This window comes from Macrotis lagotis, chromosome 7 (genome assembly GCF_037893015.1).
Source record: "Macrotis lagotis isolate mMagLag1 chromosome 7, bilby.v1.9.chrom.fasta, whole genome shotgun sequence".
Classification (NCBI taxonomy): Eukaryota; Metazoa; Chordata; class Mammalia; order Peramelemorphia; family Peramelidae; genus Macrotis; species Macrotis lagotis.
The window spans coordinates 104,460,199-104,475,761 of record NC_133664.1 but is presented as its reverse complement, the minus strand read 5'-3'; the positions used below and the strand labels follow the sequence as shown (position 1 = coordinate 104,475,761).

The window sequence follows — 15,563 nt, the reverse complement described above, 5'->3', positions numbered from 1 at the left end:
CCTGATTCTCCCCTAGGGTCCATTTGTGCACATTGCCAGCATTTGTGCTGCTGTTCTAAGCAAGTTCATGTCCATGTTCTGTGGTGTATATGAGGTAAGGAATGGGAGGTAGGATGATGAAGAGGCCAGCTTGGGGAAGGGTCATTGGGCTACCTTCTCTAATGGGGTCAGATAAATATTGGAGGCAAGGGGAAGGGAAGCATTGCCTTTGCTCTGGGCTGGCCATGATGCTAGATGGGGTCTTGGGCGGGGGGGGGGGGGGGAGGCAGAGAGGAGCATTGCACTAACCCAGGCCTTAACATTCAAAATCCATGGCCTCCAAACCATCAATTCCTCCCTCTTCCCTAGTCATATCTGTTCCCAAACCTGTTCTCTCATTTCTAGTGACCCTTTGCTCATCATTCTCATTCCCCCAAATCCCTCTTTCTTCCCTATATTGTCCCTCTGTGCTGCTCCTTCCCAGTCCCACCCTGCTTCCCTCTAGTGCTAATTCTACCCCTGAACCCTCCCCCTGTTGGTCCCTCTCCCTTCTCCTTCCCCATCCTGCCTGCTTCTCTGTTGCAGACCGTGCCTAAGCAGCTTGATCTCCTGGTGTCAGCCTGTGCAGTAGGCGTGGGATGCTGCTTTGCGGCCCCCATTGGAGGCAAGTTTTACTTCCTCCCTTACCCTGATTGCATTGCTTGAGCAAGATTTGGGGGTAATGGAAGGGGTGTAGTTTTAGGAGCAAGGCACAGAGGATGAGATTTGATTTCCATATCAGGGGATGGGTAAAGGTAGGGGTTAGTCTCTATAAACTCCAGCCAGATATCAGTATTTCTGGCCAAGGAGAGTATTTCCTAAGGGACATGGTGAAGTTGCCCTATCTGAAGTCATTCCATGTCTCTCTCTAATGTCAATTCCTGTTCTGACTGGATCCTGTTTCTCAGGGTGAAGCTCGTGGGAGGTGCTGGTTATCACAGGCTTATCTGACTAGGCTTTCTGAACTTTTCCATCTTTTCTTGTTTTCTGGTGGTCTGCTATGAAAAGTCACTCCCTGTTTGCCAATCTGCTGATTTTTTTCTCACCTGAGGCAGTAAAGTTTCAGGGGTCACAGGGACTCTGGAGTCACTAGAACCAACAGCTCCCAGAATCACTCTGTCCTATTCCTCACCAAATGGTGTTTTTTTCTGTCACTGTCTGTCTGTCTCTCTCATCTCTCCTATTGGTCCCTCCCCCTCTCTCTTCCCCAGTAGCAGCCATACTATTATGTTGATATCCTGACGGTGGGCTGCGCCGTGGGAGTCGGCTGTTGCTTTGGGACGCCACTTGGAGGCAAGTGATTGCTGCCATACCAACCAATTCTCCCAATCGCTTCTCTGACCTAAGTTTCCAACTTCCTTTCCCTTCTATCACCACCAGCATTAGGAGGTTATAGGTGTATGTAGGTGTGGGCATGGGTGTGTGTGAGTGTGTATGTGGACAGTATAAATGTGTCTATACATGCTAAATATATATATATATATATGACAAATAGTGTGTGTGTATATATATAGATATAGTCATATGTGCATATAAACCTATAGATTTACACACACACACACACACACACACACACACACACACACACACATATAGACACACACGCATATGTACCTAAAGCTAAAAAAGTGTGTACCCATTAGATGTTGGCAAGACTAAAGACTCCACACATATCCTTCCTGCAGGGTTCTCTGTCCCAGTCCCTACACCCTCAGTCCTCTGCTGCCCTTTAAAAATCAACAATTCCATCCCCCTGCTTCTGGCCACAATAATTATTCTTCTCAGAACTGCTATTATATTGCTTATCCTCTAGGGAAATTTGCCAACTTTTAATGACTCACACCCTCTTGCTAACAGGAAGTTCTTCTTTCTACCTAACCTCAATTCTTCTTTGCTGCCATATAAATCCTTTAGTAGCCAGGGAAAATCAACTGGTCATCAGCCTCTTTATCAACATTTTACACATACCAAACCAGAAATTCAGTGCTCCTTTAGGTTCTTCTCATGTACCCAGAGTCATCATCCTTTCTGATTTTCAGATATAGACACTGGGTTCTTTGGTCCCTGTCTAGATATTTCTTTTCCTCTGAAAGTTTTCAACAGTAATGCTCAGGAACAAAGTAGAATTTTCCTACCCTACTTTTGGGCAAATATTTTTTAGACTTATGGGCAAGAAGGGGAGCAGCTCAAACTGATGTTCTATGTCCCTGCCCTAAATTCTGCTCTGGCTTTCCAGGCAGCAGGGAATTAGTTTTTGGGCACCAGGACTGGACCAAGTAATCTATCCCCTTTCTTGGAAGCTCCCAAATTATTTTGTATTTTATTTTCAGAATTTAGGAATTTAAGTGGTCTTTGCTTAAATGATTGTGCCATCTTAGATGAAGAATGCTTGGGAGTTCCAGAACTGAGGTTAGCTCTCTTCTCCACCTATTAGGCAAGCAGTCCTCATTCATGTTTTCTTCTTAGTGATCAACAGATTAATCAATGAGATCCAGAAAAAGAAATACAAGCACTTGTACAAGTTTGCCCAGAATACACAGAACTAATCAGAACCAAAGCCATCTCATTGGAGAGGGAAAAATAGACTTTATTAGACTGAACATATTTCTTTGGAAATTTATTCTTTCCAGTAAGATTTTTACTTGTAATTTCAAAGAAAAGAGGACAAGACTGCCAGATAGTGATAAAACAGTACTAAGCTGGAGGTACAAAACAGGGAAGGGAAAAAAAACGATGCATATTCCCTGAGGATGAGGGATTGGACTAAGTGAATCTCTAAGGTCCCTTCCAGCTCTCACATTCTACATCTAAAATGTCAGCAGTATGAGGCATCTTTTCCATTATGCAAATGAAATCAGTGCTTTCAGTCAAGGAGCCAGGATTCCCAAGGTTAAGATGGCTAAGGTGACCTGGATCAGGGGAGGAATGCTAAAGACAAAAACTTCAAGAGAATAACAAATATTTTATGTTTGTGCACACACACACACACACACACACACACATATATAGATAATGTAATTATTCTATGACAGTTCTAAATCAAAAATATCCTCTTGATCCACTGAATATAGTGTTAAAAAATGAATAAAGGTTCATGTGTGAATAATAGGATGTGAAACATCAGCAAGTACAAAGATGTGTATCATGTATCTGGGTGCCCCTCCCAGAGCCTACAAAGTCTTTTGTACATGTTTTATTCTGGTTCAGGTTCATGATTTTATCAGGGTAGTATCAGCTTCCTTCAAAGGAAATCTCTCTAGCAATGTAGATCTGGACCTTTTCTGCAACTTATGGTCCTAGAGAGTTGTCTAGGAGCCCTAAATACATAAATGACTAGCCCAAGGTCCCTCAGCCAGGGTGTTTCAGAGGTAAATCTAGATCTTCCTAGATTATATCACTATCCAATATATATCCAATTGCTTCTCATGGTACTTTGCACTTTATAGGGCCTTAATAAATAATTATTGAATCAAAAACAATATTCTATACTGAAAGAGACAAATTAATGTCCAGAGGAGACAAATTCATTAAGGTTCAATTTGCATTTCTGTTTTTAGCTTCAGTCATTGAAGTCATTAGTGTCTGTCAGTGAATCTGAATTTCCATAAGTCCCTTAGAATCCAACACTTCTAGTGTCCCCACAAGAGCTTTTATTCATTTTTTTAGCTATCTACTGGGCCTAAAGAATATTTTTGGTATGGAGTTTGTTGATTTGTTATTGTAGTGGGGTTTTTTAAAACTGTTAAATCAGCTGAATTCCTATGAAGCAAAGATATTTGTCTTTTAACTAGAATTTTTAATTTCACCATAGGGATCCCTCCCTCTTTCTTTCCCTTCCCCCACTGGAATGAGCAAGTATTTCTTGTTTCCTTCCTGTAGATTGGTAGTGGCAAAGACTTAGCCCATAGAGGAGACACAGAGTGTAGCAAGCTATTTCTAATCTAAGATATTGGAGATATCCAACTGCCAGCTTTGAGAAGCATGCTAAGGTGCCTCATGGTCCAAGAATGATCACAATTACAGATAACAGCACTAAAGCTCTAAAAAAGAAAAAAAATCAGACTTGGAACACACACATACCACACACACACACACACACACACACACACACACTATAATGTCATCCCTTGAGTACTTAGAGAAAAGTAGGAGCAAAATAATCAGATAATTCTAAATGGTGAGTGATTCCCAACCCTTTTCCTGTTTGTTATGATTTAGAAACTCATTTCTAATTATAATCAGTTTAGGCTAATGTAAAACTTTGTTTTTCTGTCCTGAATGAATATAGTGAAGTGTCCCAGCAGTGAGGAAAAGGATGTCATCTAGGCTTGTTGGTCAAATATGATGAACCATCAAAGAGCTATCCCTTGTTGCCACTAAAGGAAAGAAGAGGAACTTATTTCACCTGATTGTTCAAAAGTCACCACTCTATGGCTAAATGCACTGGGATATCAATGACATCCATCTTGATTGAATGTCTTAGGATCACAGGAAATTTTGACCTGAAAAGGATCTCTGGGACCATCTAGTGACTAAATTCTAGTTCAACTTTTTCATTTTACAGATAAGGAAACTGAGATCCAGGGAGGCTAAGAGATTCATAGCCATAGAACTGAGTATCCAAGGCAGGATTTCAGATCAGCTCTTCTTGACTTCAAAGTCCAAGCACCCTATCTACTCTGCCTTGCAAATTGCCATCCTTATCATGAAAGACCACTGATGTGCCTAGAAACTGGCATTTATACCCTTAGATTCAATAGACTTTTAAGGTTGGAACCTTGTAGAGGCAAACCTCTCCTCTTGTAGATGAGGAAATCAAAGCCAGGAGAGGGAAAAATGAGCAAAGAGTTATTCATCCACAACCACAGAGATAAATAAACTGCAGAACCAGGATTTGATCACATTCCAATGGCTCAAATTCCTGACATTATAGCAAATTTCTATTGTATTTCTTGAGAAGGTGAATTCACAAAAATTACTTATTAGTTAGCGGTCATCTGTCCAAGTCAGAGGAAAATTTGATGATATCAGAGGAGGTGGACAGGAGGAGGAAAGAAGAATGAATAGTTAAAAATAACTGATATTGCTTGAAGTAGGGGCTTTGGGGAGTTGCTGTTTCATCATTGGTTACCAGACTGGGAGTGAAAAACAGGATGTTTAGTAGTTCCCATTTCTGAAGTGCTTTTAAATGTACCAAGCACATGATGTCTGCCTCTTTCAGATTTTGCTGTCTGAATCACAAGTTTTTCTAGAGTTAGCCATGTTTCCCACCCACCTTGTTTGTCTAGGGTCTCAGTTCACAGTTTTGATAAAGATGAAATTAAAAAGCAAAACAAATATTAAAAAGACTTCTTTGGTGTTTGTATTATGAGTTTGCTTTCAATTCATCTCATCAGGGGCCAGTATCTACTTTTATTTTTGTTGTTTATAGATTTTTTTAATCCCGTTGCAGCTTCTATAAATTGCATTTTATACCAGCATCATCAACTTTTCTTACACTTTCTCTACCAACCCTTGTTTTTGTTTGTTTTTTATTCCTTTCTCTGCTCTTGCTAATATTCCCAACATAGGATTGGATAACTAACTTTTGTCCTTTGAGCCCCACCTTTCTTTGGCACAGGCATGGGCTTGTCTCTCATACACTTTTGATCCTGGACTTCTTTGCCAAAGAATTTTTCCAACTAATTTTCAAAATTTTTTCCCCTTCCTTCTCCTCTTCTCCCTTCTCCACCCTTCTCTTTCTTTTCCTTGCCTTCTATCCCTTCCCCCCTTCCATCCCCTCCTCTTCCCTTCCCTCTCTCCTTGACTGTCCTCTCATCTCTTCTCCATCCCTTCATTCAGAATCTGGAACTTTTACTGTCTGATCACTTTAAATAAAACTCCCTTCATTTTTATATAAAAAAGAAGGATCTTCCTTATCATTTCATCCAACTTCTACCCTAGACAGCTGCCCCATGGATATTTGGAGTCTTGCACCTAGTGGCTGACTTTAGTAGAATCCCCAAAACTCTGGCTTATAATTTTGTTCAAGGCCTTGTATGTATCTCCATATCTCAAAAGAACCTTACAACTTCCCTGGAGAATTTAGCTATTTCTCTTGGATCATCATGGAAACCCCAAAGTTGGGGGGAGAGGGGAGGTTGGTTGAGAAAAATTCTCATTCTCTCAAAAGCACCATTTCTTCATATCTCTCCACTCCACTCAGGGGCAAAAATGGGACACTTTTGTGAGAAATAGTAAGGAACTGAATTGGGGAGAAAGTGTTGGATGCCTCTAAAATGAGTGAGTGGACCCCAGTACCTTAGTGTGGTCATGGCTACACTGTATACCTGACTTCATCCTTCCTGAGTTTTGAAGGATGGAGACACAGCTGTTGTAACCCCCTTATTCTGTATTTTTGAGTAGTACTATAGCTGTGATTTATAGAATTTCAGTGTGGGTTGTCATAAAGCTAGGAACCCCAGGGTTTAAAGAGGCTACTGCTTCCTCTTCCCTCCTTAATATCCACATTTACAACAGAAAATCCTTGGGACTCTGGGTTGAGGTTGTCAGATCAGTTTGCTCTGGGCTGACACCAGACCCCATGCCTCAATAGGAGTGCTGTTTAGCATTGAAGTTACTTCCACCTATTTTGCCGTACGGAATTACTGGCGAGGATTCTTTGCAGCTACATTCAGTGCCTTTGTCTTTCGTGTACTGGCAGTGTGGAACAAAGATGCTGGTAATGGGAGTAAGGGAGGGTGGCAGATTTGTGAGGATACTTTATAGAATTTGGATGTTGTCAATGGTGGGGGTCAACCAGGGGAGTCTTGTGGCATGTGGGGCAAATATGTTGGTAATAAAAGGGGCAAAGAATAAAGAACTCATAAATTTGGGAATAAGAGCATACAGAAAGGTGAGGAGGAGGGTGTCTGGATTATAGTATGAAGGAGGTATAACAGAACTAGGAATCCTTGATAATGGCCATCTTCCAGTCTCTTGAGTTTTTCTGTCATCTCTCCCTCTCCCTATTCCCCTACAGTTACCATCACAGCCCTATTCAGAACCAACTTCCGAATGGATTTTCCCTTTGACCTACAAGAGCTTCCTGCCTTTGCCATCATTGGGTCAGTAGGGCTAATTGGGGGAGAGATGGTAAGGGAATAAGCTGAGGAAGTAGATCAGCACCAGAAGAGGGGAGAGCCCTGGCTGAGAGGGCCTTGATAAGGAAGTCTGATGTATCTTCACTTTGAAGGTTGGAGCAGTATTATGATTCCTATTGGTCAGGTTTCATCTACCTAATTTCATGTCTCCTCTCAGGATCTGCTGTGGATTCTTAGGTGCTGTGTTTGTCTATCTGCATCGCCAAGTTATGTTGGGAGTCCGAAAGCATAAGGCTCTCAGCCAGTTCCTTGCTAAACAGTGAGTCACTGCTCTCTAAAGTCCCACCTTCTAATCATGCCCATTTTTCTGCCACCCCTTATACCACCCTCCCCCAGTAGAAGCCACTCCTTTAGTGTCTCTGGAGGGCATTATACACTTCCACAGCAGGACTTGGATTTCTATCCTGGAAGGAACTTGATATTTCAGGGTTGAGGGAGGGTGGGAAGGAAGGAAGGAGGGAAGAGGGAGGAATAACTGAGGAGGGAGGAGGGGCAGGAGATATTTTTCTCTTCCCCAACCCAGTTTCTGTATAACCTCTGCCCCTTTTGAAGGCAGTTATTTTGGGGAGGAGAAAAACTCTTTGATCAGGGAATTGTAACTACGGGCCTTCTCCATTTGTAACCCTGACTTTTCTAACTCTAAAATTATGTGATTTAGGGTGATATGGAGGAATGGGTTTTTGGAAGGAGGCTGGATTGGGGGCAAGTACCAGTTCTGTTTTCCTTGCAGCCGCCTACTGTACCCAGGGATTGTCACTTTCGTCATTGCTTCATTTACCTTCCCCCCAGGGTTGGGCCAGTTCATGGCTGGAGAGGTCAGTTTTGGGAAAATTGGGATAGGGATTCTAAAGTCCACCAAACATTTTCTCAGTATTAGGGTTTCAGTCTGTAAGCTATTCCTTTTCCCAGGGGACTCCTAGACACTCATTCAAGTCACTGGCCAAGGAAAGGGTATTGCCTTCATCCTGAGTAAGGATGGATTAGCTCCCTGGAAGGAGGTGGTTGCTGTCTGGAGAAAGGGGCTAACTATTTGGAGATCCCCTCCCCCATGTTACTCTCCCCTTTCATGAATAGCTTATGCCTCGAGAAGCCATCAGTTCTTTATTTGACAACCACACATGGGTGAAACATGCAGGTGACCCTCAGAGCCTGGGCCGTTCAGCTGTTTGGATCCATCCCCAGGTCAGCGTCATCATAGTCATCTTCCTCTTCTTTATCATGAAGGTATCATTCCTTTACTTTTCTAAACCCCCCTGATTCCCAACCCTCCAATTGGATCCAATTTTGAACCCCTGAGGCATAGGGGTAGGGGCAGGATGAAGGATGGTAGTTTAGTCCTATATTCTCATCTTCCTGCAAAGACAGAATGTACCAAAAGTAAGAGTTTTGTTGGCCTTTAAGGAGTAAAACATTGTCAAGGGAACTGTATGATGTGTGAGCAATCTATAAAGTACAATTTGCTGCTTAGCAAATGACCATATCAATTCTAAACTGGTCTTATGATCATTCACAAAGTCATTCAGATTGTTCATATCTTAGAGCTAAGATCATATTTCATGAAGTGTAGAACAGGTCTGAACAAAGGCTTCAAGCAGCTTTTCTGTAATGAATATTCTGAGTTTAAGAACACTTAAGGATTGAAGTTAGTCTTGGGGATATGGGGAGGGGAAAGGAACTCTGGTCCTCTTATACTTTCTTCCAGTCCCATTCCTGATTGACTGTGGGAGATATAATCACTTTAACTAAGATAAGTATGGTTAGATATTAGGAAGAACTTCCTGATGGGCAAGAAGGGGATGGATCAGGAAAGAGAGGTTGAGGAATGAAAGAAAGTACAAAATTAGGGAGAAGATACTTGAGGAGTCCCTAAATCTAAAAACTTTTTTCCCTTCTCCCATATCTCCAATCACCTAAATATGGATTGGAGGTAGGAATATGAATTTATTAATTTCTTGAGGATTTAGACAGTAATTGTGACTTTTATGAATGGGAATATGTTTAGGGGAGGGGAAGGGGGACGGTATCAAACTGGATCCAGGGTCAGCACTGGGGGAGGGAGCCACCCTTTCCCTGCTCTCATATCTCTATCTGACCCAGTTCTGGATGTCCATTGTGGCCACTACTATGCCCATCCCCTGTGGGGGCTTCATGCCTGTGTTTGTGCTGGGTGAGTCCTTGAAGGGTTGCAGGAGTCTGGGGTTTGGGGGGAGAATGATGGGAAACTTGATTTGGGAGTTCTGGGAGTAGGGTTGAATTTTGGGGGTTCTGAGGAGGGTTGGCTTGATTCTGGGACTAGGGGCCTTGGATCTCCTAGAAGGACTCTAATGCTTTCACCCTCAATTACCCTCTTCATCCCTCACCTAGGGGCAGCCTTTGGGCGGCTAGTGGGAGAAATCATGGCCTTGCTCTTCCCTGAAGGTATCCTGTTTGATGGAATCATCTATAAAATTCTTCCAGGAGGCTATGCAGTAATTGGTGAGACCATTCACTGTCTCTTTCCTACCCAGCTTCCCCACCTCCACCTCAACATAGAATCAAACCCACTAAACTAAACCCTACAGCTGTGTCATTAGCAATTAGACGCCTCCACTCTCCTCATCCAGGAACTATTATTGAACAATAATTCTCCAGCTCCTCAAACTTGGGGATTGTGTCCTAATAAGGGAGACATTTTCCACATGACTCCTTTGTTTCTCTAACCCAGTGACATCACTGTCATTGGTGAGAATTTTTCTAAAGGCCTCCTATACCATCTTTAGTGAGATTTTCCCAAATAGCTTTATATTTAAGCCAGGAAGACATATTTTTATCAGTGGAACCTTTTCTCCTTCTCCTTTCCCCGCCTCCCCCCTCCCCCAGCCTCCCTTCATCTCCCCTCTAACCTAGATACTTGGAGTCAGGAGACCAGAATTTAAGTCTCAGCTCTGCTATCTACTATGATCAGATTAGTTATAGATTTAAGCCTGGAAAGGATCTTAGAGATCATTCAGGTCAAATCTTTCATTTTTGCATATGTATAACCCCAAATCAGAAGAGGTTAAGTGACTCACTAAGCCAGGAAAAAATAACTAGGATTTGAATCCTGCTCTTCTGACTCTAAGTGCTTTTTTCATTTATCCCAAGCTATTATCAATTACACTTTCTGGACTTCAGTTCCTCATATATAAATGTAGAGGGGAGGGGAAGTAGATTAGACTAAATGATCACCAGTTTTCATAGTCCATGATGTTATGAAAATCCCCATTTGCATAAAATTGTCTGCTTCATCAAGGCCATTCAATTTCCATAGCTTGAATGCCCACTTTTCAAAATGGCATTCCTCAAGAAGAAAATCCTAGCTGCTATATAACATGTTTGCCTCTCTTTTGCCCCTTTTTATGTCCCTTTTCAGTGACCAATTAGTCCTCAAAATTCCCTGCCATGTCAGTAGTGTCTTAACATGTCTTCCTCCTTCCTCTGTACCAGTCTCTCATAATTTTCTACTTCTATGCCCCTCCGTTCGGTGTTCATTTCTTTGTCTTTTTTTGGTGTCCTACGCTCCTCATATTCTTCTCATTATATACTTTTCATATTCTCTAAGATCTATTTTATGTATTCCCCTACTGAGGGGGAATGGGCAGAAGGGAGGCTTGATGCCATGTTCTTCCTAGAGTTGTCAACATTGACTAGCATGGTACAATTCTATTTTCCTAATCCAGGGGCAGCAGCACTAACAGGTGCAGTGTCTCACACGGTTTCCACAGCAGTAATCTGCTTTGAACTGACTGGTCAGATTGCCCACATCCTGCCCATGATGGTGGCCGTGATCCTAGCCAACATGGTAGCTCAAAGTCTACAGCCCTCACTCTATGATAGCATCATCCAGGTCAAGAAGCTGCCATATTTGCCCGATCTAGGATGGAACCAGCTCAGGTCAGAGAGAATATCTGATGGGGGAGAGGGGGAGGAGGGGAGAGAGAGGGAGGGAAACAGAAGGGAGATGAAGAATCCTTCCTGTCCAGTCAATCTTGGTTGCAATTAGATTAGGTCTAGTGCAGAGAAAGAGATTCCATTATTCTTAGAAAAATGGAATACTTTTGGATTCAGAGGCATAAATGTTCTACAGAGCTTTCAAAGAATTTGGCTTCATCAGGACTTTGGGATTGTCATGATCAGCTGATAAAAGTGACCACTTCTCCATTTTATAAAATCTAGGGTTTAACAGGAAAGAGGTTGGTCTATATATGATGATGGGGAAAAATACATAGCAATAGTCAGTGGAAGGATATACTAGTTGATACTTAAAAGTACAGAGTGAGGGGCAGCTAGGTGGCACAGTGGATAGAGTACCAGCCTTGGAGTCAGGAGTACCTAAGTTCAAATCCGGCCTCATACACTTAATAATTACCTAGCCCTGTGGCCTTGGGCAAGCCACTTAACCCCATTGCCTTGCAAAACAAACACCTAAAAAAAAAGTACAGAGTGACTATAATGACCTTGACCTTGATGTTTGGTCGGAAGTCTTTCTTCCCTGATGTTATAATTTGTGATAGGGCATCTTGTTACTGTTTAAACATTTCAGCTGTGTCTGATACTCTGTGACCCCCATTTGGGGTTTTCTTGGCAAAGATACTGATGTGGTCTGCCTGAGGTCAAATTTGAACTTAGGTCTTTCTGACTCCAGGCCCACTGCACCACCTAGCAGCCCCCAGTGTTAATTAATTTGTTTTGGTCTGGTTCATGTTGCTCCAGAGCCCACATACACAAATACCAAATTTAGGGAAGTGGTTGCTGGTGAGAGCTCTGGTCAGACACACTCTAGTGCCCTTTCTCTGTATATACTGAGCTGATTCCTGGTTTTCTGACTCAACAGACAGGTGCTCAGCTCTTGCACTCTTACAGTGGTAAAGCTCTTTGAGGGAGGGAGATAATATTAGGAAAGGCATCTGGTAGACTGGAAGGGGAACCTGACAGGGCCCTAGAATTCATTCTGCCCTCTTATTTAGCAGCAAATACACAATCTTCGTTGAGGACATTATGGTACGTGAGGTGAAGTTTATTTCAGCCTCCTGCACTTACCGGGATTTGCGAGCTCTGCTTCAGGCCACTACTGTCAAGACCTTGCCATTAGTTGACTCCACAGGTCAGTAGAAAAGGAGACATATTCCTAAAGGAAGAATTGGGCTGGGAGAATGAACTCAGAGAACATGTGTTATAATGGAAGAGATATGGTCTTTTTTCTTTTTGTGGAACTCCTGAACTGATGAGGAGAATCTCCAAATTTAAAAAGAAAAGTTTAAAGCTAGGATATAAACACAAGAAAACAATACCAAGACAGGTATTTTTTTGTTTTTTGGAAAGTTTTCTGGTTTTCTCCACAGAGGCCTAGATTCATGCAAATCCTAGCTCTGCCACTTGCTACCTGTATGACTGGGCAAGGGATTTAAGATCTTTGCTACTAAGTTCTTTATTTGTAAAATGAAAGGATTGGAATAGATCACTTTTGAGTCTCTTTCAACTTTAATGCTACTATTCAAGAATTCTAAAATATACATATATGTGTGTATATACACACACACACATACACACACAATACATACATACATACATACATATATATATATATATATATATATATATATGTATATGGATAGTTTGACTGTTTTCCCAAAGTCTGAATTCATCATGTGTCTTCTAATGAATTTCATTGTTTGGTAATTTCACATTTGTCTTGCTGATAGACCTAACTTTATTATTTTTTTAAAAATAGCCTTTATCAATATATTTTGATTTTTTACATTGCCAGAATTTCCCCAATATCTCTCTCCTTCTTTCCTCTCTCCTTCCATCCATATAAAAAAATCCTTTTTTTCATTTAAAAAAAAAGAAATATATTTTTTAAAATTAGCAAACAATCAACACATCAAAAAAGTCAGAAAATATATTCATTATATCACACTTTTGGACTTTACACCTCAGCAAAGCAATGGAGAGTGTGTTCTCATAGCTATTTGGGGGGGCTCTGTTTAATTTTGTGCAATTTTGCAACATTCAATTTGAATTGTTTTGTGGTTATTCTTTCTGTTGACATTCTACTGACATGACATTGTCATTGTATATATTGTTTATAGAATATGGACACCAACTTTCAAAATGTGAAGACAATTTATACCAATTGAAATGAGGGTGAAATGAAAAAATTAAGGCCCAGATTGGTGCTTAAGTGGCAGAGCCATGATTCAGACCTTCTGGTCTGCCTAAATCAGATGCATTTTTTATTATGGTATGCACTGGTGTTAGATGGCATCAATCAGGATAATTACTGGAGTAGTTTTTTTCTTTAAAAGAGAAGGGACATAACTTGGCTCACAAGAGCAGTTGCTCTTAATTTTTGCTCATATCTTAACATTGCTGGATTTATGGAAGGTCTCCTGGTGATCATGGCTCTTCCCTAGACTCAATGATCTTGCTGGGCTCAGTGGAGCGATCAGAACTGCAGTCCCTACTTCAGCATCACCTGAGCCCCGAGCGGAGATTGCGGGAAGCCCAAGAGATGGCAAGGAAGTTGGCAGAACTGCCATTCAATGGGCATGTGAAGCAGGCGGGTCAGGAATTCCCCAGGAACCCTTCAGCACAGGACCGGCCACAATCCTTTGCTTTTGTGGATGAGGAGGAGGAGGAGGACATCACCAGAAGGACAGAGGTAACATGACCAGAGAGGCATGGAGGAAAAATAGGGAGATGAGGGTGACAAAAGGAAATCAGTCTGTAGGGTCAACGAAATAGAATTGTTTTTCTCCTTTTCTCTTTTGGGGGTGAGGGGACATGGCAACTAGAGAAAGGGTAATTGGAGAGTAGAAGGGGGGAAGGAGACAGAGAGAGAATGAGAAATTGATACCGAAGAGGCTAATGGTTCAAAACTCAAAGAGGGTCTTTAGAACAAGGATCTGGAAGACAGGCATTTCTGAGACCACATTCATCAGAAGATTAGTTTGAAGGTGACTGTAAAAGATGTGAATGTAGAGGGATACAAGAAAGACAGGAAATATGTGGGGCCTAGGTATAGTTAGATTGATTAGGATACAAATAGAGAGAGAAGGAGAGAGAGAGAGAGAGAGAGAGAGAGAGAGAGAGAGAGAGAGAGAGAGAGTATGGTGGGTGCGCACCCGTGCACATGCATCTTCTTGCTGAAACTGACTGCTGTTTCTTACAGTCGCCTCCTTTTCCTCACCCTTTAACTGCTCCTTTGCCCCCTGAGGAGCCAAATGGGCCTTTGCCCCACCAAAAGCTGCAACCAGAAGCACAGGATGCTACAGGTAAGGAACAACTATCAACTAACTCTTATTTTCCTGTGGCTACCCCCAACCTTTTCCATCTGCCCCAGTGGGAATGAAATATTTCTCTGTGTGGTTATTAGAGAAGTCCTCAGGGAATAGGGGAAGTATGCCTTAATTGAAAAAATGGAGTGAATGATTTAAAGAGAAGATTGTCTGCAAGCATTATTTGGAAAGACCCTAGCTACTCTGCAGGGAAGCCCCAGGAAGGGTATCACTCACTCCTTCCTGCTCTGGCCTACCTGACTTCTTCTATTAAGGCCGAAGGTTTCCTATCCTACGGTCTCTGCTTCGCTGCTTACTGGGAAATGACTTCCACACCAAGAAGAGGACACTTCAGGTAAGACAAATCTCTGAGGGACATTTGGGGAGAGAATTTCAAGTCTGAGGATAGCTCCATAAAAGTGGGGGAGGAATGATGAATACTTAGTAAGAAGGGTGCTATGACCTTGAAATGGGGAAAGAAGCCATTTATCTTGGCTAGGTGACACTCTGGGACTAGAGGAGACAGTGACCCCAAATTTGACTCTTCCAGGATCCCATCAACTTAGTGGACAACATGTCACCTGAGGAGGTAAGTTTGGGATGTGGGTACTGATTAGATGAGAAGGGATATATGGGGAGTGATAGTTTGTGAGGAATAAGGAGCAAGGCAGGAGCCATCATGGTTAAGGTTAAGGAAAGACTGGGAATCAGATTTGTGTTTTGGGTTCTTCTCTCATCTGCTAGGTGGCATTAGGTAGCACTGACCTTGGAGTCAGACGAGTTTGAAACCATCCTCAGACACTTGGGTCATACTAGCTGGGTGACCTTGGGAAAATTACTTTACCCTGATTGCCTCGAATCTAGGGCCATCTCCAGTCGACCTGATTCATATCTGGCCACTGGACCCAGATGGCTCTGGAGAAGAAAGTGAGGCTGGTGACTTAGCACAGCCCCCCCCTCACTCAAATCCAGTTCATGTGCTTGACATGGCATCACCCTCCTGATGTCATGGTCTTCTTAGAGAATGAAGGACAAACATCATCATCATCATCATCATCATCATTATTATCATCATCATTATTATTATTATTATTATTATTATTAT

The 15,563-nt window shown here is 42.1% G+C and overlaps 1 protein-coding gene across 5 annotated transcripts in view; it reads left to right on the top strand.

The window, feature by feature from the left end:
* The window catches only part of CLCN1 (chloride voltage-gated channel 1), a 38,118-nt gene that overhangs the window by 12,941 nt on the left and 9,614 nt on the right, over positions 1-15,563 (top strand). For 3 of the 5 annotated variants that reach the window (XR_012470052.1, XM_074193490.1, XM_074193492.1), the window contains 15 exons: positions 17-94; positions 1,233-1,311; positions 6,614-6,739; positions 7,040-7,124; positions 7,318-7,419; positions 7,891-7,975; positions 8,235-8,384; positions 9,258-9,327; positions 9,525-9,635; positions 10,859-11,072; positions 12,146-12,282; positions 13,595-13,842; positions 14,353-14,455; positions 14,734-14,813; positions 15,009-15,047. Coding sequence is in view for 3 of the 5 variants with exons in the window: in XM_074193490.1 (XP_074049591.1) it covers positions 17-94; positions 1,233-1,311; positions 6,614-6,739; positions 7,040-7,124; positions 7,318-7,419; positions 7,891-7,975; positions 8,235-8,384; positions 9,258-9,327; positions 9,525-9,635; positions 10,859-11,072; positions 12,146-12,282; positions 13,595-13,842; positions 14,353-14,455; positions 14,734-14,813; positions 15,009-15,047 (1,707 nt within the window). In the remaining 2 variants the exon portion in view is untranslated. Of the gene's footprint in view, positions 1-16; positions 95-1,232; positions 1,312-6,613; positions 6,740-7,039; positions 7,125-7,317; positions 7,420-7,890; positions 7,976-8,234; positions 8,385-9,257; positions 9,328-9,524; positions 9,636-10,858; positions 11,073-12,145; positions 12,283-13,594; positions 13,843-14,352; positions 14,456-14,733; positions 14,814-14,957; positions 15,048-15,563 lie in introns of all 5 variants that reach the window. The other 2 variants (XR_012470053.1, XM_074193491.1) reach the window with 2 other exon arrangements.